At 44.0% G+C, this 27,538-nt stretch overlaps 1 protein-coding gene across 1 annotated transcript in view; it reads right to left on the bottom strand.

The window, feature by feature from the left end:
- The window catches only part of Ildr2 (immunoglobulin like domain containing receptor 2), a 61,072-nt gene that overhangs the window by 21,001 nt on the left and 12,533 nt on the right, over window positions 1–27,538 (bottom strand). The window contains exons 2-6 of the mRNA XM_052737486.1: window positions 23,716–24,048; window positions 22,849–22,968; window positions 5,392–5,448; window positions 2,319–2,465; window positions 1,132–1,308 (exon numbers count right to left, since the gene is read on the bottom strand). Of these exons, the coding sequence (XP_052593446.1) occupies window positions 1,132–1,308; window positions 2,319–2,465; window positions 5,392–5,448; window positions 22,849–22,968; window positions 23,716–24,046 (832 nt within the window). The 5' untranslated portion in view covers window positions 24,047–24,048. The remainder of the gene's footprint in view (window positions 1–1,131; window positions 1,309–2,318; window positions 2,466–5,391; window positions 5,449–22,848; window positions 22,969–23,715; window positions 24,049–27,538) is intronic.

Below are 27,538 nucleotides of genomic sequence, written 5' to 3'. Positions count from 1 at the left end.
TAACCTTCACAGCTTGCAGTCCTGTTCCAATGCCTCCAGGAAAGCTGTATTTCAACATCTCTCCACCTCTCCACCCGCCTTTGCCCCTCGGTCTCTACTCTGCACGAATTCATCTTTCCCTGAATAAAGCTGACTGTCCCTCTCACCAGCCCCCTTCACCAGTCATCTCATTTCTGATCTGTAGTACTGGACAACCTGGGCTCATCCTGAAGTCTCCCCTTTGCTTCATTTCTTGACATCTCATTTCTTTCAAAGTGTTTCTCAGATTTATCATGGCATTTCGACTCCCACTGTCTCCAACATACCCCAGATGCTCGTAAAGCACACCTGCACACTGTAGTCAGGGCTGTGTTCTCGGTCTCTGAGCTCCTCTCCACCTCACCACGTGCCGTCTCTGCACTCAGCATTCTGCCCCTGGTGGCTCCCACTTGTTTGCTCCACTAAGCCCCAGCTCTTCTGCAGAGGTATCAAGGCCCTCTGTAATCCCCACCAAACCCTTCTGTCTTCTTCCAGGCAGCTGGACAAGATGGACACTGACATGTTCACATCTGTGCTCTGGGATTTGACTGTATGACTGACCTTCCTTCTTTGGGACAGTCAGCAGCAGCCCCACAGTTTTCCTAACTCTTCCTCATCTCTCCTGGCCCAGTTCCGATCTCATCTCCTCCATGAAGACTGTAATAACTCCAGCTCTTTCGTCTTTGGACTCTAAGTACCGTATTCTTTAGCATCTAATTGTCTTAATAAGGATCCATTCCCTCCTTTGAGAAGCCGTTATTCTACAGTCTGCCGTCCCTCACAGTGCCTGGTACAGTCGCGAAATGCGAACACTAGGTGGGGATGAGATCACTATTTAAACACTTGATCATAGTTTAAGTAACAATCTCCTTCCCTTTATAGTTGCTAAGCACATTAAAAAAAGAAAACAGGGCTCAGAGTATCCTATAGCCCTTGGAAAGACTAATATGCACTCCAAAAGATAACTGCCTTAGCTAGAAGGGTCCCATTTTGGGGATGGAGATCACTGTTTCCCAAAGCTACATCACTGAAGAACTTGACTGTGCCTATCAGCAAGGAATGAGGGAGGGGCCCAAGCCAAGCATGGGGTGGGCAGTCTGGGACTACATTTACCACTGTGGCTTCCTCCAGTGGAGTCACTTGGTGCCAAGGGAGGTGGATGCGGCTTGTCCATCAGCATGCCAGAAGAGGGGGCTCCTCCCAAAGGGACAGAGGGGATGGAGTAGGGGCCTGGGACACCGGAGACAGAGGGAGGGTACCCGGCCTTGGCTGCCTTCCCTGCTTCATACACTGTGGAGGGAGATGAAGAGCAAGAGAGATTATGCAGTCCCACCCTCCACAACCCTCATACCCCAAATCCCTGAGGTTCCATTCTTTGAAGGGAGCACCTAGACACATATAAATTCATTCTTCCAAAACTTAACTAGTTCACTAGGACCATCAGAACCACTCTACCTTGGATTCCTTCGGCTCCATGAAAAGGGCAGCAATATGAGGAACTACAGCGTTTAGAATCTGGCAGCTGAGCATCCCTAGAGTGGATCTAATAGCTGCCATGGCAGCATCCCCACTTGGAACCACCTTGTCTATAAGCTACCATGGTCCGTCCAGAGGGGGCTAGCAAAGGGTCTTTCAGGGACGCTTCCAGGAGAAGAAAAGCAAACGCTGTGTATGTACAAGGCCCCTGTCTGTATTTTCAAAAGCAAAGCCAGTAACCCAGTTCCTTCTAACACTTTTATTCCTAAAGAGTTTAAAGATAGAATGTTCCTCTCTCTTTCAATAATGTATTTAGTTTATGGTTGGGATGTCAAACTCAATGCCTTCATGGGCTTGACTAGTAAGCTAAACCTGTGAATCCCCCAATGAGAACTGGTCCCTGTTTTGGCCATTTTCATCATATGAGTAAAGAAAACGGATGGGTGTCTGCCGGATGCTGCCCCAAAGTCACAGTTTTTACACTCCACTTATAAAAGGAGGACGTTCTCTGCATCAAAGGAGAATGACCAGTGCAGGTTTTCTCTGTTTGAATGCTCTGAGGAGAGGGTGCAGCTTCACCCCACAACTTCACCATTCCGATCCTGCCCTTCCTTTAATCTACAGTGTCCATGAGCATTAGGAATGCATGACAGGTGTGGATAAACAGCATGCAGATGTGCATGGAGCCGAGGAGGGAAGCAGGAATGGTCTTCCCCGAACCCAGAGGTAAGGAGTAGAGGAGGAACTCAGGGCACATGGCTGTCAGATGGAGAGGTGACATTTCTTCTGATCACTCCACATCTCCCCCACGGATCCCTACTCACAGGCCTGAGGGCAGCAGCAGGTATCTGGGCAGCATGGGCAGCGGACATAGCAGCAGCAGCTGTGAGGACAGCACTGGCACCAGCAGATCCCCACCAGCACGAAGAAGAGGAAGATCCCCAGGATCACCAGGCCGACAAACACCCACTCTGGAAGGATGCACAAAGAAATCTACTCGAGGTAGCCCTCCCTCCAGGGCACGGCATACACGGATGGGTGTCTCCCTGTAAAAGAGGTGAGTGGGAAGGACCTGGGGAAGAAAGGGTGTCTAACCAGGATGGAGGGGCCCCAGACTCATGAATAACTCAGGGGGGAGATATGCTAGGGCCCAGAGAAAAGAGAACCAGGCGACCTGTATCTCTTGAGGTACACTGAGTAGCCAGCCCTGTGACTGGAGACTTTGGGGTTCCTGACTGGAGGAAAAGGTTCAGCTACTGACTGTATCAGAATAAAGTGGTGGGACAAAATCTGGGGGTGGGGGTGTCTTTTGCACTGGGCTTCTAATGTGGATTCTGTAAATGCTTATCTTTTATAATGAAGTATATTGTTTATAAGCTAAAAGTTCTTGCCTTACATGGTGATCCATGCCTAAAGTTCCAGCACTCGGAAGGCTGAGACAGAAAGATCAAAGCAACCTGCACTACAATGTGAGGCCTCAAACAAACAAACAATATCTGCAAATCTGAATCTTGAGGGGCAGGGAGGCTATGTGCCTCCATGGCCTGCGTTGATGGTCTTTATGTCGTCCAGGCTCAGTGTGTATTCATTTACTTTCCCGAGACACCTTCCCTGTGATTAGCACCAGGGCAGAGATCCAAAACTCTTACTCAAACTTCAATATCTATCCACAGTTAGTGAGAAAAAAAAAAAAGAGGCATAGTTTCAAATAGAGAAGACACAGCCCCATCTCCAAGGTAGGGGCTTGGTTTGATCACACTCAAGATGACCATGCCAGCCAGCATAGCCAAGAATTTAGTGGCTCAGGGTGCTGATGAATGGCAAGCTGAAATGAGCATGGCTAATGTGTTTGTCAGCTTCTATAATTTTCATAGCTCTGTCTGAGGCTGAACATGAGTTTTCTTTAATTCGCTCATCCACAAGATTTAAAAGGCAGCAAATTCTATCTGGTTTACATAAAAGTGACTGTGACTCTCAGGTGACTTGTCTCAATGTTATGCTATTGGGCTTGGGAAGAGTCCACCTTGTCCCTGGAGACCTGGTCAGACTGGTATGACCCATGCTTTTCTTCAAAAGCTAAAAGACCAAAATGATTGACAGCCATCCACTCAAAATCCCTTCATAATGAACTTCAGTGCACAATGTTTTTCTTTAAGTTTGGTTATTAACTATCCCTTCCATTAAACAAATTATTCATTTGGAAACTTGAGAATGTGACTTTTACATGTAAAGAGTTTTATGACAGTGGTTGAATCATTTGACCTTTGGTTGGAACATCATCTCCTCAGAGAGAAAACAAACAGCTCATGTTTTCTGAATGTCCCCCACTTATCCATCTGCACTACATTCAAATCCAGGCCAACCTATCTTCAACTAGGGACTGAGAAGCCTTTGTGTCTGACTTGAACTCTGTGGGGGACACTCCTGCTGAGGATAATAGATAGCACGAGGCTTTAGACGGGGCCTTATAAGTAACAGAACTTAAGAAGGTGGAGTTTTCTCTCTGAGATGGTTTAGGTCAACTATAGGGAAATAGAAGCAATTAAAGATAAAAGACCAGCAGGTTATATTTGAGAAACAAAAGAACTCTATCTGAGCCTGGTTTGGCAGAGCATGACTCTAATCCCAGCACTTGGAAGACAGAAGAAAGGATCGCTATGAATTGAAGGCTGGCCTGAGATGCACACCAAATACCAGATGAGCCAAGCCTACAGTAGCAAGACCCCATCTCAATAAATAAACAGGTAAATAAATAAATAAATCTGTGAAAGTGTTCTTGGAATCAAAGGGAAGGAAATTGAGGTGAACAGGACTGGATATAAAATACAGAAACTCTTTCTTGGACTTGAGAGACCCATTTTTACTTTGAAACATTATATGTGACATTTTTACCTGTGTAAATAAATGCTTACAAATTGAGGGAACTTTTGCTAAAGGTGGTTACAATGAAAATGTCTCTCTGTGTTCTTGAGAGCAACATCAATAAAGAAAAAGTCTGAGTTAGGTCAGCCAGCTAAAGATAAAGGGCTGGATGAATTCACAGAAAACAATTAGTAAGGCTGGGTTTTGAAGACTCTGGACATTTCTTAAAATGTCAATCAAGCCAAAACCAATGGCTAGGGATATTTTATATCTCTCTGCTGCTGTCAGAAAGACCTTAAAGATCTGGCAAAAATCAAGGCTAATTATACACTTTGCTTTTCCTTCTATGGAGACAAACCTTTCTATAGGTCATTTTTCATTCTCCTTGAGCCTCCTTCAAGTACAAGCTACGGTGCAGCACCGGATTGGTCTGGATGGCTGGTACCTTCACCCGAAGCTGCATGAAAGGATGTAGACATGTATTTGGGGCAAGTTATCTTGACATATGGTTCATGGATGCCTAGGGATTTCCAGAGTCTAAATATACAAGTAATACAGGTCTGTGAACACATGGTTTGGCAGGAAGAAGGAGGACATGTCTTTCCTAAGTTTAAAAAAAAAAAGATTTTTGGTAATGTTACAAAAGGTACTTCTGTGTAACATGAGTGCACAATAGTGAATGAGTGAAACACATAATTGAGGAAATAAGGAATACAAATAAATAATACTTAAGGACACATAACTATCTGGGTACAGGTCAAATACTGAGATGGGCCTCAAGATAACCAATGGACGCTTCATGCCTGACAACGAGGGACTAGGTCCCTGTCTCCACTTATTCTTAATTCCCATTATTCTTTTAGGGCCTAGGAACAGAAGGCATACAAAAGGCTTATCCAAGGGGTTTAGTTCATCCTAGAAAAAGACAACAAACATTATACAGATAAATGTACCTTCCCCCAATCCAACAATTAGCGACTAATGCAGAAGCAGGCAGATGAAGTGATAGCAAATAAGAGTTAAATGATCGAATACCTGGCATGATCTCCACAGCAAAACTGGGCAAGAGATCAGCAAGCAGCCCTGTCCTGCCTAGAAGATGCAGAAGGAAAAGAAGAAGGAAAGAGGTTACTCCAAAGAAAATGCAGCCCAATTTCTGGCACCCACCAGTGCCATGACCTCGTAGGGCCATTGCTCTGTACGCTCTGTGGCAGGAGAGATGCATCAGGGCCGGGCTCAGTCAAAGGGAATAACTATAAGCAAGCATTTCTGGCAGCCATCCAAAGGAAGGCTAGGTGGAAGCAGAAAAGGAACCTTATCTCTGACTGTTTATAGGAAGAGGACATCTCTGCCTCCATGTGAGAAACCCTGCTTGAGCAGACTGACATACACCATCTTCATCTCCGTGCATTCACACAGCCTTCTCCACACACTTCAGTGGAAAGTCAAACCCATCTGTATCTAAACATTCCATCTACATTTTCATACAATCCATACACAGTCCCATGTCCACATAAAAACAAAAGTACATATTTGGTTTTAACTTAGAATTAACTAGCTACATGGTTCTATTTATGGCTTAAAGATATTTCAATGATTAAAATGTTCAAAGGCAATGAAGAGATAACGCTAGACTGGTTACACACTCCTCTACACTCCTTCTGGCTTCAGAAATACTCTGTACATATGTATATGGTATGGTTTTTCCATATGGCACCCACAGCTGGCGGTGTACGTACTCAAGTGCCTTCTGTGTGATATTGCGTAGAAGCTTCAAAGCTGGTGTCAAAGCAGGTGCTTCTCGGGGGGCTCTGGGAAGCAAAGAGCTACACAGGAAATAAGATGCTAGAAGATGTGAAGGAGGAGGTTAACCTGCCTTATAGAAGCTACTCTGCATGTTTTCACATTAGCAAACTTTCTTTGTCTCTGACTCGTGATGATAAAAGGTCACTGTGATACATCTAAGGTATACAACTGAATCCTCCTTTATTTTGGTGCATGGCAAGCATCTCCAGAATAGCACTGCTCAATGACGGTACAATGCCAACAACATAGGTGATTTTAGCTTTTCTAGCAATTACATTAAGAACATACAAACAAACAGAAACAATTAACCTAATACCTTTTTTTTCCTCACTTACACCAGCATCCACAACACATTGTCATTTCAAGGGCTCGGTAACCACGTGTAGATGTTGAACATCACACTTCTACGGGTCTGCAGGGTAGTAGCTTATACCCGAGATGACTTTCCATTATGAATCTAATTAATGTCTTGGACCACAACATACCTAGAGATGTTTAAAACATTGGCAGCCTTGAATTCTGAGTGGTAAATACAAATGAATCTTCTCATTTAACTAGATGCAACAATAAGTATATTTACAAGTACCATTAATCCAGATTGAACACACACACACACACACACACACACATACATACACACACACACACACACACACACACACACACACACACACACACACGCAATGCACACTATACCTTTCCATCCATCCATCCATCCATCCACCCATCCATCCACAGTCCTGTTTCCATATAAAAACGAAACTAGCGCACATGGATTTTGCTCATTGAGAAACAACTGTATTGCTTCCCAGCCTTTTGGCTAAGACCCAGTGTAGGAAACAAAATGTGTGGTTTACACTTTGAGTCTAGAAGTCATTGGTTCCTTATTCTACAAGGAGGTCCATGAAAAAGCAGTTCTGACAATGGTCAAAGGGGAAAGGCACCTCTGGGCCACTGCCAGCAACTGGGGAAAGACAGCAGTGAGTTGGGGGAGAGCCATCTTTGCTTGCCCTGTTCCTCTGACTCTCCACAACAGCAGGAGGGCACCATGGTAACACGTACCCTGGTCAAGCCTCTTGGAAGGGAGACGGGTCCACATTTGGAAAGCTACATGTGTACTCCAAAAGAATACTCTCATTGGCTGATGCTTTAGGCCAGCTCAGCTACAGCAAGCCTTGACAAGAAGGGCTCCCTTCTTGAACCTCCATCTTTGCACAACTGGCGTGGGAAGACAACTCTGAGGCTTGCAAGGTCCCTTGGAAGGAGAGCCAAATGGGCATTAAGAAAGGTGTCCTGAAAGAGACTTCTCATGCTAGACTTTGGCCCCTGCCTTCACAAAACACTAAGAAGTGCTCTTAACGCTTACACAACTCCCCAGGTAAGAGATGAGATAGAGTTTGGGACCAAAATCTGAGCACGTGATTAAAAGCACACACTGATCTCATCCGGAATGTTCTCTAAAAATACGCCTTGGAAACTCAACAAGGGAATAAACAGATGGTCAAGGATTTAAGAAATTTGGATCTTAGACATCTCTTTCACACATACTTAGTATTCATTACCATATAATAGGCAATTATCAAGGGAGAAATAGACAAGGTTTGTTAACAAAACAGTTATCAGATGCTTAATGGTAGATTTTTGTTGTGTTTCCCTCCCGCAGACAATTGGTGTGTGTGTGTGTGTGTGTGTGTGTATGATTTTGTATCTAGTTAAAAGAGAAACTGTGCTTATGTTCATTCTGCAGACCTCTAGTCTACCAGTGTTTAAAGCATCTCCAGGTGTGCTGTGGACCACATGACTAATTAGAATCATAACATAAATTTACTCTTTACATAAGCTACCAATTTGTAGGCTGTCTCATGATTTTAATTCTATGATTTATAGATGATAGATAGGTGTGTCTACATATATATGTGCATATACATTTTAATTATTTATTTATTCATTCATTCATTTTGTATTACTTGAGACAGAGTCTTGCTATATAGTCCAGCCTAGCATGCAATCCACAATCCTCCTGCCTCTGCCTTTTGAGTGACTGGATTACAAATGTGTGTCACCATATCTGGCTATGACAGCTATTAACTATAAAACATCCATATAGCCAAAGAGGATTTGGTTTTCATACTTATTCCACTTGTTATATCAGAAAAACACTGGGATACGAGTCAAAGCGGCCAGGGATGCTTGCCATTGATTTACTTGGTAACTCCTTCAGGCAAATCCCTCCCTTTCCTGGTCTCAGTTTTCTCATAGTAGATGGAAAGACTGGGATGGAATGGTATATGTATATCTTGATTTTTTTTCTGAGAGAGTCCTGATTTATGCCCATGACCTTGATGTAATTATTAATAGGCACTGATTTTTGTTTGCAAAATATTCTCATTTGGACAATTAATGGTATGGTCACCATATTTAGTTCTCAAATCTGAATCTCAGTGAATGGGATTCAAACCCAAATGTCCATAGGAACAAGCTGGTGATGGAAGTGAGCACAGCTGGCTATGAGTGAGACAATTGAGAACATGGAGGGGGTAACAAACTGCAGTGTCTTTAGGGGGCCACTACTGTTCCACTCTAGCCAACAGCTGCCCAGTGGAATGTAGTAGGTGATCCTCTACTCACATTCACCCCAGATTTGATGGTAAAATATTCTGATTTTAAAACATTAAGCAAATTAATTTGTATATTTTTAAAATAGTGGATAAGCCAAACAAAATATGTCTGTGGTCTGTACAGAACCCTGGGATCACAAGTTTGCAACCTCCAAAGGCACACACACACACACACACACACACAGAGAGAGAAAAAGCTGAATTTCCCCATAGGCTGTTTGGGTTACCTTGACAGTGTTCTAACATTGCTTTCACATGCAGAATGACAGTTCTGGTTACCAGTGTTCAAATTAAGATTTCAAAACAACAGTACTACACACTGCCTCCTTGCCTTTCTTCCTTCTGGGGGACCAGAATGGGCACCAAAGGAGAACATCGAAGAGACCTTTATTCTGCACTCTAGACTGTCTCATTTTTGTAACTGAAAACTATGAACTAAAGAGGGAATGTATCAGAAATGCGCATAGAAAATTCACAAACTTTGACACTCCAACAGGGAGGTCTACATCAAGTCTCTCATTTTCCCTGAAGCAACAGTCAATAGCTGAAGCTTCCAGAGGTAAAGGCTTCCCATAATGCATTTGAGTAGAGTTAGCCCCGGGGAGGCATGAGCAAGAGAGTCTTGCAGTGAAGTGGGCAAAATTAAATGTCTTTAGAATTCAAGACATAGTAAGAGTTTGGGGGCAGCAGACAACACCACTATATCAACAGCACGGGGGTGGGGGTGGGGGGGACAACAGAGCTCTCTGGCTTTTGCACCGCGACTCTGATTTTATTGGAGCGAAAAGCATTTTAAAAATTGAATTTATGCTGGAATCTTTATATTTCTGAAAACCATTTTAATTCCAGCTCCTTCCCTAACAATCCCTAAGAAATGTTACTACTGTCAGTTAGAAACGCGCTTTCGTTTCTTCTATTCTATCGCATCCAGTGAAGGTCTGCTCTTGAGAGTGTGGAAACAATAGCGGTAAATACACCCTGGGTCTCAACAGCGCTTCGTCATGCCTGTGAATCACTGTTATTCTCCCAGGATTCAGCTTAAGAGAGGTAATTACAAGTCACTTTAATGTCTGAGAGAAAGATGGGAAGCAGACCCTGTGGATAGAAGGCCATATTTACTCTTTTCAAATCAAAGCTCAAAGCGATCAGTAGAAAATATGGTTTTCATGTAAGCACTCAGTTTTCTGCAAGGCTTGCAAAATCCACTCCTTCAAGGAAATTTCCACATGAATAAGCCAAATGCATCAAGCACACCAAAAGCTTGTGCATGCACACATACAAGCACCAGTTTCGTAGCATGCTGGTCTACACTCCACAGCCACAACGTGGTCCTTGGGTTGAACGCTCAGAGTAGAAACACGCACTGTGAATGCACGATTTGCATATCTTACCTCCTAATTGTCAAATCCAGCTGTTCCCTCACATCCCCACTTTCAAGTATCCCCAGTTGAGCTGTTTGCACATATTCCTGGAAAACCAGCTCCCTTCCAAATGTCCCCAGCTCACTCATTCATTCATTCACTCAAACAAAGATGTGTATATTTTGTCAGGTGGAGACGGAAGCGGCAACAGAGCAGAGTCGCTTGTGAGGCTCATTTTTAGCCACACCTGTGAAGCTCGAACACCAACATAAGAACTTCAATTTAGTTACTTGCTTCTTCGTCTAAGACATACTAATCTCAAAGGACCTTCTTCCTGCTGTGTCTGTTTTTGCCAGCCTCCTTGGACTGTGTGTATGCCTGGGTGTGCACACATATATGCATACATGCTCAGATGTGCCTGGGCACATGTGTGTGTGCAGGTATCTGTGCATGTGTGCACACACACATGGAGGCCAGAGGTTGACATCGGGCATCTTACTGAATTGTTCTCTACCTTATTTTTTGAGGCAGGGTTTCTCCCTTGAGCCTAGAGCTCACTGATTTGGCTCACCTAGCCAGAGAGGTTCCTCTGGTGTCCTCTATCTCCGCCTTCTATGTGCTGGGACTATAGAAGTCTGTTCAGCTGGCATTTACAGAGATTCTAGGTTCTCATGCTTGCTCAGCAACTGTTTTGACCTGGTCGCCATCTCCTTTCTGTTTTGGACATCAGGATCCATCTGGTCAGGGGGCTTTAGCCAGAAACACAGTCCTTGCCACATTTTCTATGTCTCTGTTTCATAGCTTTGTCTTTGTACATTTCATAGTTCACTTCTTAGTGGCATTTCTCCCAGGGTGCTAATTTCTTTTCTTGCTAGCCAGGGCCCTCAAGGTAGAAGTTCATTGCTTTCTTTAGCAAAACAAGTGTTTGAACTGCCTTGGTCAAGAACTTATTGCTCAGTCTACAGGACTCCAAAATATGTTCTGACAGAGCCCTGGATGGCTGCTATAATAAGATGCTTCCTCTGCCAAGCTCCCCAGGAACACTGCACACACCTTCAGCAGAACATTGATCTCTCGGCAGTGATTCCTTAACATGTGCCTCCAAAAGCAGACTGGAAGCCCCTTTAGAACAAGGACTACGCCCTAAGCTTAGCATCTCAGCAACCCGGTACCAGGACCCCCTCCACCATCCATCCATTGGATCCTTTGAGGCTTTCCAATAGCAAATCCCCACAGTTTGGTAGGCTGGGTTTCTAGCTAGGCTTCTGTTATGTTGCTCAATATAGTGCCTTCTACCCAATCCAGTAGGCTCTTAATAGGAAGTATGAAGGAAGCGTTCAGTTGCCAAAGCATCCACGCAGCACTTTTCAATGTACAGCAAACCAAGAATGTACTCCAACCAACAGAACATCTTGCCATCTAAGAGTCGGGAAGCACCATCCCACTCCACACCAATGAAAATAAAGCAAGCTAGTGTATTTTTGAAGAGTTCATGATAGAGATGTAATCTGAATATAAATTTTACCCCAAAAGATTGCTTTTGTCCATGCCCTTTATACTTCCATTCAAGTTCTGATAGTTCAAGCCTTCCAAGTGTAAAGGAAGGCGAAGTTCTAGATTTCCTACAAACTTGTTTTCAGAAACTAAATCCGGCTCCTTGGCACACAATGGGCAAAGACAGGGTGTTGGGAAACTCATGGAAGGGTGGGAAAACAGCACTTCTTCCTTCCTTATGATGCCCAGAACACAGTGACCTCTATCCATTTCTTTGAGTAAAATAACTAGAGATGCTCTCAGGTGTGCCAACATACTGTGTGAGTGAACTTTCTCTTTAGGACGACAGCAAATGCCTTTCCAGTTCCTGGCAATTCCCTGCTCCCCCTTGTGTTTAGTGCACATCTTGGCTTCATCTGCTCCAAGCTTTCCTTAGATGCCCTGGATCCGTCTTCAGGGCTGTACTGTACCCACCCTCTGTGTGCTCTGCTCCAAATCCTCCAAAACGTTGCCTTCCTACATCTCTGAGGACAGCAGATGCCTTCCTCTGGACCTTGTATGTATGTGTAAAGATGTTTCTATGACTATGCTTTAAGGGTTGTTTCTATGGCTATTTAAAATGCCAAATATATTGGAAATTTCCCAGGGGCATACACATGCCTGCTTTTATTCTATATTCCCATGGCAACCATGCTTCCAATAAATATAGTTTATGACTATCTGTCACAAGTGTGGATAGAGCCTCCCTTTCCTTTACATATATTTATAAACTGTGTATTTAAGCATTTCGTGTGTTTATTTTTTCTTTTTGTGTCTTTTATATTTTAGTTCACTTTAAATTACAGACTTAGAGGAGAATAATTCTGACGGTGAGTTCTCTCTGTAAAATGACTACTATTGGATCATTTGCAATTAAGTGGTAATAAATGCTTCCAGATTTTTGGCAGTGGATTGTAAGCTTGGTCAAAGGCATTGACTTCTTCTATTTACACATTTTAAGTCATATTTTATTGCTAAAAATGGACCACAGAGGTTAGTCCATACCACAGCCCCCACCTGGTGTTTTCAAAAAACCAGAGAGGTTAAGAATCTGAAAGTCGTACAGCTGCCTAAAAATCAAGCCAGGAATAGGACTACTTACTCCACCTGTGCCTTTTACCCTCATGATGTCACTGAGTACCACTCTTGGCTTATCCTTGTTGTAGGGACGTATAGGAAGCTCTTCTTAGTCTCCTGGCATTTGAACTGAATGGCTGCAGTCAGTTAGTGCATCTGGAATTCCTCTACTTACATAACGAAAGTATAATTTCTGGATGTAGAAAATGTTGGAGATTGTTGAAACTCTCTGCACCTCTTACAGCGGCAACTAGAAAATGATTACTGGATACATCATAACACAGTGTGATCTAATTAAAAGGCATTCACCGCTGCTGCAAACTAATAAACAATAATAAAAATGATTGCAAAGGTACTTAGGCTGTGCAAAGTGCTGCAGTGATCCCACTTCCCACCCTGTGAGAGTGAATGGATGGAAAATACCATTAGTAATCCAGCATGCTTGACTTGGTCTGAGGTGAAATGCTAAAGAGAACCAGACTGACTTAAAATTGATGAGGAAGGGGCGATGCCACTGCAGGCGGAAATTGAGTTTTAGGGGACCGGTGTGATTTCTTGCACTTATTTGTGCTGGAAACAGACTAGCACAAAGACATCCCCCTGCCCCCCCCCCCCCCCGAGACTACATCCAATATTCAGGGACCACTACTTTCCTTAGTGGGAGGCAGGGGTGGGTGCAGAGTTGCGGGGGAGAGGCCCAGAGGTCACAGGCAGGCCAACAGGGTACACAGCTTGAGAGGTCATGCAAGGCCAGAGTTCCTGCTCTTTCCTTGGTGGCCAGCCCTCTCTTAGTATAAGGGGCTTCCATCGTGGACCTTTCCCAGAGCCCTCTCTGGGAAGCCAATTCAACAAAATCCGAGGCACAGTTCTCAATAGCGGCAGCTGGCTTTGAAGAAAATGGAACTGTCTCCTGACCGGCTTTGAGGGGCTGCCATTCTTTCCTCCCCGGGCTGAGCCGATTTCCCAGTACCACCCACTCCAGCGCGGGGGGGCCCCCGCATCTCCGCCCCCGCGCTGGCGGGCGCTGGCTCTGCAGACCACAAAGCGAGCTGAGCGCGCGGGTTGACCCAGCTGCTCCAGCGCCACCCGGGGTAACCACGGCAACCGCGGTGGTCAGGAATGCACGCTAATTGAAGGGCCCGTTCCTCCCACAGGGATGAGCAACAAGTGAGGCAAAAAATAGTGAGCTGGGCTGCGTGTGAGCAGGGAGGGGAGGCGGGGCTCAGCTCCAGCCTTGGCCCTGGTGGATGAGGGACCTGGGACCGTGAAGAGCGCCTGCCAGGCCTCATTTGTTTTCTTAAATGACGCAGGGCAGTGAAAAGCTGTGACAGGTCAGAAATCTTAGAACATATTTTCCAACCAACTACCACACCGTGAAGGCACCATGCTTTCGCTGGGCCGCAATGCTTGATTCATGTAAATGAAGGGAGACATAACATCCCTAAGTCCGCATAAATGAAATGCCAGCAAGCTGTAAGGGCTGGGCTGGCCAAAGGGAGCAGACAGGATTCTGTTTTGTTCAAACCACAGGAGGCTCTTGAGATGGGCGACCACCATTAGCCGGTTCTGGAAAATGCCAGTGTTTGAGCCTGGACTTGCCATAAATGACTTCTGGCGTTCCCCCTCACCTTTCACTCTTAAGCGTATCCTCGTGTAGATTATAAATTTTGTCACTGCCTTCCCAGGCCCACTCAGATAGCTCCTAATCCAAGTCTCCTCCAAATGCCACTAGACATCACTGAATAAGCTCTACAATCGAATCCTTGTAGTTAGCTAAGAGCCGTCCTCTCAGAAAATGGGAGGCTTCCAAATAGCAACCAAAATGAGGCAACCCAAAGACAAAATGGGTGTCGGGCCAATGGGGCTCAGGTGTTACGGAGAAAATATGAGTCTGTTCCTAATGGGTCAGTTCACAAGGGGCCCGTTAAATCCCTAAGTGCCCATGGACTGTGCTGAAGGAAAACCAACTGTTCAGCAGGAGTGAACATAGACGTCCCCAACACAGATGTCTCTAAAGAGGGTTCCCTTAGATTAGGAATGGTGGGTCATGGAGAGGACGGCAGGGTGGGAGGAGAAACTGGCGTCTGCTGAGTTTTAGTCACAACAATAGGTCTTAGGGGTAACTTTTATGACCTCTCTCCTACTTCTACAGATTGGGAAACTGAGTTCGTACTCGCACACCAAGGGGCTGTCTGGCCCCCAAGCCTCTGCCGTTCACATTGGACCATGTCCCGTATCCAAAGAGAAATGTACTCTCCACCACTGGCGCTTAAGGGTACAGATGGAAGGGGTGAGTGCCAGTGACTCCGCCTGTATTAGAGGAGGTTCCAAAGCTTCCCCGGCCTCTACTCACCGGGTTCATAACTCCTGGTGAGTGTGGCAAGTAAAACCAGACAGCCAAATGTCTCCAGAGGGCAAATCACCCCTCTACTGTGAATCAGCGGCCTAGATACTTACTATCCAAGCACAGCTTTAGGTTTTTCTTATGCTGCTCTTCCATCACAGCCAAACTGTAACTTTTATCTTCACAAAAGACACAGAATTTTAATAGGGACAAGATGGCTATTTATGTATTTTGTATCTTCCTTGTGTGGGGTCCCGATACAGCTAAAAATACTCATTACATTTTTATCCTCATTTAAACAGAAGTCATAATTGAAGCAATACTGATCCACTCTGTGGTGTCTATCAATGAGCAAGACTAGAGTTATGCAATGAATTCTTGAGGCTAAGAGAAGTCCTTTCAGAGCATGAAAGGCTTGGCCCCATATCTCTGAAGGAATCATATCTCTTCTCCTCCTAGCTACAGTCACTAAGGGGAGGCAGGACTCCTCCTGATGCCTGAGTAACTCCTCTGGCCCTTCTCTCTCCTCTATCCTTTCAACACATTTTCTCATATCTTATAAAAACAAGAACAACCGAGATGCCTAAGTAAGTTTAGGGCAGAGCCACCCAGAGCTCGGCCAAAGAGGTTGGAGGAGAGAGATCAGGGAATTGCCTAGAAAAACCCAGTCCTCCTTGCCTGTCCCTCTGTTCATGGGAGTCTGTGGGGTTGTCTCAGCCCCTCTGGAATCCTGCAGGTGCAGGTGCATGCTGAAGTAGGATGTTCCCACATTTGCTAGGGGTGAGTCCAAAACACTGAAACGTGGTCAAATCTACAAATGAAATGTGGACACAGCCCAGCCCTTAAGATGCTCCAAAAGTTCTCTCCAGACTTATGGCCAAAGTGTGGCTCTCTCTGTAATTCTTTTTTTTTTTCCTCTTCCCTCTGCCAGGAGTAAACTTTTTTCTTCTCCAATTCTTCTGCCCTTCTTCCCCTGTTTGTAAATCTTCCAGAGAGAAACAGCAGCAGCCACTCTCGGAGATCAAAGTTTTAGCAAGCAACAAAGACCTCCAAGGAGGCTGTTGCCATGGGAACTCTGGGAGCTGAGGCCCTTCTAATAGGCAAATCTCCTTGGTTAGCAGCACCAGGCTGTGGCTGGCAAAGAGGGAGAGAAGGGGGAAGGGGAGTCTTGGCAACAAGTAGCCTTTCTGAACAGCCTGAACTAAAATCACTGGGATGTGGGACAGGGTCCAAACTGGAACTGCAGGAATGCAGGGGTGGGTGCTAGGACATTCCTTCACAATCTTAGGAAATACTTCCATTAAATATCCCTGGAGTCACCTCGTGGGAGATGTCCCCCCACCCCCCGGCAAAATTTCATTGATTACTTATTCAGTTCGTAATGGCTTTTTAAAATACCAGTGAACAGAGACGTTTATTTATACTAGGCATAGGACTGTGAATAGCTTGAATTAAAAAAAAAAAATCCATGCCCGCCCATTCCTCCACTTGTCTAGGTAATAGATGCTGTACTCTTGGGTAAGCCACAGGAGGAGATGGAAGAAATAATAGGAACATGACAAGAAAACAAAGGTAATTCTGCAGCATTGTATTTATGGGGGGGAAAATCAATCCCAAATTAGTGCTTACTCACAAGGACCTGCTGAGAGCACACCTATTTCTGGCCTCCTCAGTTAGCACTACATTTGGCCCATAAAGAAGCAGAAACTGATGATGAATTCCACAAAATGTTAACAGTGTGTGTTTTTGCCTGCCTGGCATTCCTTTCGTCTTCATTTGGAAACAACTGCCTGGTTTCCTTTAGGAAACTGCTTCTCTTTCCCTGTGCGGCCCCAAATGGGGGTTGACTGTATCCCTTCAACAACAGGGTTCTTGCAGGAACTTTGCAGAGAGAGCTCTATCCTCCTGAGGTAGGCGGAGGCGGGGGCCTGTCCAGGTCCTCTTTGCTTCATGGGAAGAGAGCCTGCCTGAAAATGATGCTGAGGAAGGAGCAGAGCAGGAGGTGGAGGCAAAGAAAGACCAGCTCTTTGGCACACTGATCCGCCACGAGGACTCATTGATTGAAGCTGGGAATAACCCTGGGGTTTGCTTGTTACCTAAGCCAAAAAGATGCACCTACGTTCATTGGAGCCTCCATCCTTTGCAATCAAAATAATTGTGGAAAACCTGACAGCTCGAAAGAGTGGGCTTTTCAGGGATAATTTCTTCTTCTGTACTTTACTCTTTGGCTTAAAGTATGATCAATAAGCATGATCATTTTTTTTTCTGAGACAGAAACAGTATTAAAAACAAAACAAAGCATTGAAGGGTATTGGAGGAATTGTCTTCTATGGAGAATTAATTTTGAAATCCGGGGTCTTTGAAATGGAGTAGAAAAAAATCATTGAAAGGTCTCTGGAATGCCATTTTGTTTATCCTTGTGTATCTAGGCAACCTGGATTGAACTTGTTCTATGTGTTAAAGCTCATCAGAGAAGGAGTTTCTGTGATTTCTCCAAACCACCCATAATTTCATTATAATAATGTGAAAAGCCTGTTATTTACCATTAGGAATGTCTCCCTTAGCTTGAACCTAAGCACCCTCTGGCTCATGACCTCTTATTCTAATGCCAGGCTAGAGGTAGGAGTGTTCGCTCAGCCTCATTTCCACAGAGGCTCTGTTCCCCCTTTTAAAATTAAAGGCCTTTAAACAACAAGCCTCCACCAGGGACATCAGAAAGAAAAGGTCGGGCCCTTATACTGTCCATAGAAAGAAGTAAGAACAAGGTGAGCTGCTTTTAGATTTTAAAATAATAACTTCCCTGCATGAGCCTTCCTGAAATGGTGAAGTCTTTTTCCTGCCAGCTGGAGCTGCCCCAGGGAACTTCATTCCTAACCAAACAGTGGCACCATTCCAGGTTATAAACAGCCAATCCTTGCCACTGATCCCAGACCAATGTCTAACCTCAGGTGGTTTATTTCTGGACACCCCCAACTTCAGTGACTGTCTGCTGGTACAGCTCTACCATCATCCACCCTGTCTAAATATTTCTAAGGTATCTGTCACTGTCATCTCAAAGCACCAAAACACTGTGTGCTTTTCCAACTTCAGAAAGACTTTACCTTCTGAATCATCAAAAAGACAGCAAAGGGTGTTTGGGATGGTTTTCCTGTTTAATGTCGAAGCAGTGGTTGTCCTCCAGTTTCCATGAATCACACGTCTTTGGGTATTTCTGAAACCTCTGAACGAAGCATCCACAGCCACTGAGGGAGGTTCAGGTGTATGGGGTGGGAAGAGGGGTGAGTCATGCTCAGCAGGGAGGTATTCAATGGAGACCAGAGCAAATGTGCCTTTGAAGTGAAGGCCTAGGTCAATGGTTATACAGAGTTTAAGGAAGAAATGTAGAGAATCAAGGAAAGAAGCCCAGGGCAAGTAGAAATCATGCCCTACACCCCCTAGCAGCAACCACAGTTTTTATTACCTAGCTTAATCCATAGTGTCTCAGTACACATAGGATTTGTGGTACTGTGAAAGCAGATAAAGTTAGAGACCAAGACAATGGGGTTTAATCATCAACACTTTCTAAAAACTAGTGTGCAATCATAAAAGCAGGGCATTGATTTTCTTTAATTTGGAAAATGAAGGGAATAATTCCTACTCTCCTACCCCATAAAAGTATTACAGGAGAGCACTGTGAGTTAATTTCAGTGTATAGTAACATTAGTGGTGGTCACAATGCTGCCATCACTTTGGCTGATACCTACTTGGCCAGGAGGAGGTGAGGCAGGAGGAGGTATTCTTGTATTCCTTCTCTTTATATTGGGGCACTACCGCCAGGAAGCTCTGATCTCCAGTGCTAAGCAGTGGACAACTGACCTAATGGGTCGTTTGTGTTTTCTCTCTTAAGGCTAATGTTTTTTGTTGGGAAAATACAAGAATGGAAAATAACATTTAAGTTGTTTGCTTGGTTTTCTTTTTTTCTACCAAGGGAGCCCTAAAGATATTTTCAACAATTCCTGCAGCATAAACCCAGGAGCCTTGGAGCATCTCTGACAGTGCTGAGAATAAGTGCTGTGTTAACAACTGTTATTTTTCTCTGGGGTGTTTACAAAATGACTAAAGAAGTGCTCCATGTCACTACCAGATCTAGATCCTAAAAAGCCCGAGAGGACCATTCATCCATTTATCCATTCTCATTTTCATCCCCTATCCACACTCTTCCTTAAGTTGGGAACAAAAGTCTCCAACACAGCAGAGCTAAACAAAAGAGAAGCCTAGAACCACGTGCCACCACTTGGACAGGAACTGCTCATCTGACTACAGCAAATGTAGAAATAAACTTTTGGGCAGAAAAGTCACTGATGTTTGTGTAAAAGCTAATAAATTTTTTCCCAGAAAGGTATATTCTTTAGCTCTCTTTTCAATTTTGATATCTTCCAATGCATTTTTTTTTTGCTTCAGTTCACCAGAACCAGTACTTTCAACCATGGTTTCTGATGGATCCATCACTAATAATCACTTAAATACCTAGATGAAGATTGTGACCAATGAAATCAAAGCATCTCATCTCACTTGTAGATGTCTATTGTGTCAAGTCAACAAAGACACATGCAGTATTCAGTAACATTTAAGAGGCACAAAGTAAGAACCATCGACAGATCCTGCCCTTTGTCATTTTAAAGTATCTTTAGGGTAGAGCCCTCCTTGATATAAACATGGAGACATACTGGTCCTTGGCTCTGCAGAGCCCGTCATTCAATGCTACTAAGGAACTCTCAGTTTTGTGAGGAATCAAAGACAAGTACACATATAGTATCGCTATTACCACTCTCACTAGGTCAAACTAGCACCCGCCACCAAGGGCTCTATTCTTGGCCTTGTTCATTTTATAGCAGTATCTAGGGTGACGCATCTACTCTCACATGGCTCTGCCTATCTGTTGGTCATGATTCTTAGACCCACTGTCCCCTGTTTTCGCTTTCCTCTGATTTCCAGACTTACATTTGCAATTGTCAGTGAGCAATTTACCATGGACAATTTTGGGTAACACTACTTACGTTACTTACTTAAAGGAACTGGATTTCAATATTCATGAAAAATATCCTAATGAAACATAGACCCTAGAGTTCTGTTGGTGTCCCACAGGCGTCACTGGTGACCATTGTCATCCAAGCCTTCCTTAAATTCTATATGTCCAAAGCTAAAGTCATCCCTCTGCTTCTATACCTGCATGCCCACCATGTTCTCTTAGTAAAAGGGATGGCTGGTTACCCACCTAGTTAGAAATCCTTATATCCTGTTTTACTTACCTCTCTCACGGCCTTCTATACAGCCCCAAGATCGATTGCTTTGATCTCAGAACTGTTGTTAGGGTGTCTCCATTTCCTATTCTGGCTCAGAATCTCATACCTTTCATCTGTGCTTCGGCAGACTCCATTTCCAACCCCTGCTCTGCTCTCCTACCACTAATGAACCACCTGCCAGGCATACAGAGTATGTTCCAATACCTCTTGTATAAAACTTCATTCCAAATATTTGAAAACAAGTCTTTGGGTCTTCAAGTGCTTTTTTTACTTGAATGAACCCACTAGCCATTCCTCACAGAAAATTCAATAACCATTAGTTCATGTTGTTGTAATTAGCAAACTGTGAACCCCAGAAATCTTTCCAGGCGACTCCATTCTTTGACAGAGAACCAAGAAATCAGGTTGCTTTCCTGGTCTCACAGAAAAAGAAAAAAGACCGTCAAACAAAGTGGCCTGCAGAATATAACAACCAAACAACTAATTTTTTTAAATGTGACAGTATTTTGAAAAATTTTATGAAGAGCTGTCAAAGATTAAGACTCAGAATTTTGCATTTAGTACTTTAAAGCACTCAAAAAATTTCATAGATTGAAACCAATTCCTTTAAATAATTAACATAAGTAATATTGCCCAAAATTGTCCATGGCAAAACTATGGCAGTTTGGACATTTCTAATTAGTGTGGAGCGGAACAGGGCAGCATGTGTTCCTTGGGTGCATCGGTGTAGAAGTCCTGATCGTATGCAGAGCTCTGATGACATTGCTCCTCGTTTTCATTCAGGGTTCTCCTCAGAGCAGTCCTAGTTTCTGCTCCTCATCTCTCCTCCCATCACTGGTGACCACTGTCGTCCAAGCCTTCCTTTCACTCACCATCTGCTGACCCCTTTTGGCCCCAAGATCGGTATCCTCAACCCACAGTTGGCTTGGATTTAATCCAGAGGGATATCCACCACCGTGTATTTGAGCTCATCCTCAGATGGTACAACTTTCCCTCCATCCATTTCCCCCAACATCTGCTGAAGTGGAACCAAATTATCTCGAGTGGTTTTTTTACCTGGCCTCCTTTTCCTACACACACAATTACTTCTCTACAGATGGCTGCCTGAGTCAAATCGCTGTGCTCACAATTATCTAACTGCAGGCTCAAACTAACTTCTTGTTCCTACAAACTTGGCTGTTAAGAGTCCTGAGATTAGGCAAAAATGTATCTCTTAGACTCTGTCTGATTTAAAAAGCCACTGCAGATCTCAAGTCTTACCTCACCGTGTTCTTGACATAGTCAGTAAGCCTTTCACTCCTTTAATTTCCATTTTCCTACAAGCCACAGCAGTTATAGTTTATATGTTGGCCCTAAGGATTATGTTTAAGTCAACCTTCTAACAAGGAAGACCAATATTACCTCAGTTCAGTTTGTAAAATGTAAGACCAAGACATGAGAGCAATTGCTTTGTCAAAGTCATGACAAACAACTAAAAATTCTAAATAGAAAATGCTACTTTATCCTTGGGTATTGAGTTTCTCACAGTGAGTGGGTAAAAATCAGTTTTAAACTTCATTTTCCTTTCAAACAAGGAATTCTTGCATGTTCCCACAAATCAGTGTCAGCTAACTATTAGAGACTACAAGGAAAACAAACAAACAAACAAACAAACAAAAACGCAATGTCTTCTCAATGATTTTTTTCCCCCTAAAAAAACCTATATCCCCATTGATATAGGTTTTTTTTCTTGTTTTCTGTGTTGGTTTAATCTAAACTTGTTTGTTTTAACTAACCAACATTTATAAAACACAAAATATGCACTCAGTTTTCAAGGAGACCATTTCCCACTAACATATTCCTCCAATCCACAAGAAGAGAAGTAGCCAAGTAAGGAGTTTCCAGTTATGAAGCAGTTAATATTAATAAGGTGTATTTGCTTGAAAATAACTCAGATGCTTCCCCCTCCAGTTAAACTAGCACAGGTCTAAATAGCTCTTCTTATGGGATGCATTTTATTACTAGACTCTGCAGTTTACAGCCATCTTGCCTCCTGATTATCTTGAGTAGAGACAATTGAGTGTGAAAAGACTCCTGGGGTCTTCAGAAGTGCTTGCACACCAGTGGGTTCTGATCTCTCTTTAGGCTGTACCATACTTCAAAGGCCTCTGGCATTTTCTTGAACAATTAATTACCACATAAAAAAGACACGAAAAGGATAAGGGGAAAGAGGGTTAAAGATGAAAGTAGGAAAGAAAGGGGCACTGAGGAAATGAGAAACATTTCTGACAATGCTCCAGAAAGAGTCATAGCCTTCCAGAAGCAAGACGTGATAAACACAGCTACTACTCAGAAAGAGAACACCCTACAACAGGCCTGTCTGTGCACAAAAGATGAAGACCATGTATGCAGTCTGCAAATACATGCAGGGAGAAAGGGGGCACAATGCAAGCAGTCTAAAGATGAAAACGTTGCCCCTGGTTTCCACTTACCCAACACCAGCAGTTCCACGGAGTCCTCATTTTTGCCTTCCAGGTCATCCGGGGTGGTGATGATGCAGTAATAGAGTCCGCTGTCTCCCCACATGAGCTTTCCGATCTGAAGATCTGCATCTGTTATCACAAAAGGGAAGAGAGGCACTGAGCCCCCTTCTGGGACATCTACACAATTCTGTTTCTTTGCCTGGATAGTAGCTGGAAAAGTGCTCGCTTTATTTCGAACAAAATAATACAAGCTAGCATCCTTAAGGTAAGAGAAGCAGAGCATAGCCACAAATAGATCTAGTTTCAGTCCACTTTCAGGAGAAGTTGATAGCTTTGAATTAGGCCTACAATGGCGCCTAAGAATCGGGTAATTTCCCAAATAATTCTGGGTTCCTAGAAATAAATTGATTTCTTCAAATAATTTAATGATCAAATAGGTCATGAGATCTGTGACATTTTCTTATCTAAAGCTTTAGGGAACTGGAGAAAGGGTGGAATTGATTCCTCTACCTGGCTCTGTACCTTGTATGTACACACCCCTTCCCCAGGAAAAGGCATCTTTAGGAAAGTCCACTTTTCAGAGCCACTAAAGGGCAATGTCCAGGTACAGAATGTCTGCCTCAAGTTCTTCCACTAAAACTCACTTCAAATAGTTCTGAAAACCATCTCTAAGACTGGAGGTCAGGCTCTGAAAGGCAACTCCGGGGCTTATGTCTGTGTTCCCGACATACTACATCGTCTACTCTCCCCTCCCTGTCATCCAAAGCAATATGCCGGGACTCCTGACGCTCCCATCTCCCACAAGATCAGATCCTTGAGGAACTGAAAGGCTGACCTCCCTCCCACTCCCTAGGTTCAGGACAAGGGCACCAGTACCATGAACTATGGTGATCTCTCTGCCCCTGTAGAAGTCTCCCAGGGTAACGGTCGAGCCCTGCTTTGAAGCTACCACTCGGACGGTCCTCCTGCTGTCTAGACAGTCCAAGTAGGGGTCCCATTCTAGGTTCCTCTTGCTGAGAGCTTGGGCCCTGGGAGAGGACATGCCCAGGGATTCCCCCGTGCGGTCCTGGCAGTAGGACTTGAACTTCCACTGCACCACCGCAGGCTGATGGGAGGATGTGGAGAAGTGGCAGCGGAGCACGGTGGGCTGGAAGAGCATGGCCACCTTCTTCTTGTCAGGCACTGTGACCTGCAGGCCTTCAACCATGGCTGCAAAACAGAAAGAACAGGTCCAAGCCGTATTCATATCACGGGCGTGATCACATCATCCCTCCACACACCCTTAGTCTGCATTCATCTGGGCTCACAGTTTCAGGTTACTGTCTACGGTGGTAAGGACGGCAGAAGAGCGGGAGCTCGAGGCAGCCGGTCACACCGCATCCACAGTCACGAAACAGAGCGATGAATGTGTGCACTTAGCTCCTGTTCTTCTTTTTATACAGTCCAGGTTCCAAGCCCAGGGAATGATACCGCCCACAAGGAGTAGGTATTTCCACCACAACCTAAACCAGATAACCCTCACAGGCATGCCCAGAGGCTGTATCCCAGGTTATTCTAGACCTCATCTAACCACCACATTGCCAAGACATTCCAATATCAATCAGCTAGCTTCTTGCCTCCAGCCTCATCCCTTTGACATAACTCTGTGTGAGCACCGAGCCTCACAAATACCAACAACTTAATGTGAGCTATGTTAGTCCACATATCCAGGTCTTTGCACATGATAATCCTTGTTTCGGGAATGCTTTGCTTCACTTCCTGGAAATTTGTTCTCCATCATTCAAAACCCAATCCAAAGGCCTCTCAAAAGGCATCCTTTGACTGGTTTGTCCCTTCCTCCCTCATGTAAGAAACATATTCTTGTGTACACAGTTATTGTTAACGATTCTGTGAGGATTTCTTTTCATGCCCTTTCAGGAAAGGATAGTATATTGTCCTGCCATCCTGGATTATGAAGCCCAGGGGTGCTGAGCAAATACCTGATAAATAACAATGAAATCAGGAAGTATGACTTCAAGAGCCATTGACTTCCCTTCCAGATGTTGACCCAAGCGAAGGGGAAGAAATAAAGGAGAAAGGCAGTCTCTTCACGGAAAGGAGATCTCAGCTCCAAAGCAGTAGACTAGCTTGAACAGCTTTTAAGAGTAATCAAAAGTAGAAAAGACACAAAAATCAGATGAGAAGGGACGCTAAGAAAACAGGGTAATTACAGTGAATGAGAGACCAAGGAAATTTGAGAGACAAAGAGCCTGTGCAAACTCACTAATAAAATCTAGAAATTCTAAGCAATGAGAACACAGCTCCTTAAGTGATGGGAGAGTCTAGAATTTTGAGCCTAGAAACGTGTTAGAAGCAAAAAAAAGGGGGTGGGGAAGAATTGTGATGAGAAGCAGAGAAAAGGAGTATAAAGGTATATGGAAAAGGTTCCGGGCTTAATACAAGAATCGCCAAGTTGACTTCAGGTAGCTTGGAGCAGAAGGCTTTTCTTTTCTTTTTTCTTTCTTTCTTTCTTTCTTTCTTTTCTTTCTTTCTTTCTTTCTTTCTTTCTTTCTTTCTTTCTTTCTTTCTTTCTTTCTTTCTTTTTTTTGGTTTTGGTTTTTTGAGACAGGATTTCTCTGTGTAGCCCTGACTACCTTGGAACTCACTCTGTAGACTAGGCCAGCCTTAAACTCAGAGATCCACCTGCCTCTGCCTCCCAAGTGTTATGATTAAAAGCATGTACCACCGCACCCAACACGAGGCAGAAGGTTTTGCCTTAGAACTGCCGCATTGAGACAGGTGAGAAAGGGTGCTTTTTGGTTGACAACTTTCTCCTCTGTGTCTACAGTACACAGCACTCACTCTCATAGCTCAAACACACTTCTTAGGAACAGGCCTCCTTACCGAAGCAGCCTTGACAAGGGTAAGATGTACTCATGTAGCCGGGCGGTGGTGGCACATGCCTTTAATCCCAGCACTCGGGAGGCAGGCAGATCTTTGTGAGTTTGAGGCCAGCCTGGTCTACAGAGTGAGATCCAGGAAAGGCACAAAGCTACACAGAGAAACCCTGTCTCAAACCCCCCCCCAAAAAAAAAGACGTACTCATGCCTCCTGATTTCCAGACCCGTATCCCTCCTCCATGAGAGGCACAGTGAGAAACACAGGCCCTAATTCTCATTATGAGAAAATGATTTCTTCATTCGATGGAATTTGGTAGTGAACACAAGAGAGTGTTTTGAACCAGCCATGCACTTGGAGGCTACCCATGAATAAATAAAGGAATGGATGAGCAAATATATGACTATTAGTATGAGAATTTTGAGGGCTTTGCAGAGGAAAGTAGTAAGTGAGTCATAGATCGCATAGTATATTAAAATAGTGTTGGCACCAAACAGGAAGGGCTTGGAATATCATCTGGCAACATACTAGTAGCAAGGCCTTAAAGTCTGTGTAGCAATCTGAGATTCATTTTCCTCACCTACCCAGTAAGTATCATAATGCTTTCTCCCAGGGACACAACACAGACATATCTCCCTGGGCTCCTTCAAGGAACAGACTTAATAGAGGTTCACTGAGAGGTAGATCTCATGTGACAATCCCCTCGACATTTTCACCTTTGTCCTTGCTCCCTGTTCCGATGCCACCACATCTCAACGACCATCTCCTATCATGGGTTTGATCATACATACCCACATTCCGTAGACCAGCCCCACGGAGGGGTAAATAACAATTCCATCTGGAAGCTCAGTTGCAACCTCCCACCCCAAACGTTGCTGTAGCTAATTTCACTCTCCCTGACTCATGTTGCTACAATAGGCACATACATTACTTTACAGTTACTCCTTAAATTACACAGCACCAAGTTTTGGCCCTGAAATACTTCGAATCTTTATTCATATTCCAGTTTTCCAGGAGATATAACTGGAGCAGAGAGGTGACATGGATTCAATTAATAATCTCTGCGTTTGGATGAGACACAGGCACTATTGCCAGGATACACCATGCACTTGACCATGCCAGTTCTCTGCTCTGTACCCTGCTGAGACTCTACTTGAGGAATCACAGTCCCTAGCCTCTCCAGGGTAAATTAAATCAGCAAGGGGGAAGAGTGCACCATAAAAGCATTGTTGAGGTTTTAAATGTTAGGTACTCTTATATTTTTTTAAGAGTCAAGTTTGGGGTTTTGTTCATTAGATGATTGCTGAGAATAACCTCCTCAGCAGTTCTGTCCTCTGTTAATGAGATCAGCCATTTGAGCAAGCCAAGCCATTGAACCCTCTTGACCAATTATTAATAGAAGTTAGTCAGTTCTCAGCTTCTTCCATGATAGACACACAAACTCATGCTCCAAAGAGTAAGAACTACATTCTCAGACACATTTGCCTTTTTACAGCATGGAGGTTAAAGGCCTGGATTTGGGAATCAGTCTTAAATTAGAATCCAGCTACGTAGCCTTAGGCAAGTTACTCAACTCATGAGCTTCAGATTTCTCATGAGTAAAACCATAATAATAGTAACAGTCTTATGGGTTGTTTAAAGGTTAAATGACATTTTTTCCTAAATACTGATGGTAGTGGATGATATATAGTAAGCACTGAAAAGAAGCAACTGCTGCTTTGTGGGAGACTGTGGGAGTCCAGCTCCGACCTGTTTCTACCTTTTGAAGGGTTCTTAGGTGGAGGAGAGAGGAATTAAGAAATGATAGAAAGAGAGACCTAGC

This window comes from Peromyscus californicus, unplaced genomic scaffold, assembly GCF_007827085.1.
Source record: "Peromyscus californicus insignis strain IS unplaced genomic scaffold, ASM782708v3 Scaffold_14__1_contigs__length_90479793_seg_2, whole genome shotgun sequence".
Taxonomy (NCBI): domain Eukaryota; kingdom Metazoa; phylum Chordata; class Mammalia; order Rodentia; family Cricetidae; genus Peromyscus; species Peromyscus californicus.
Note: the sequence above shows the minus strand (reverse complement) of the source record. Positions and strands in the feature narration are given on the sequence as shown.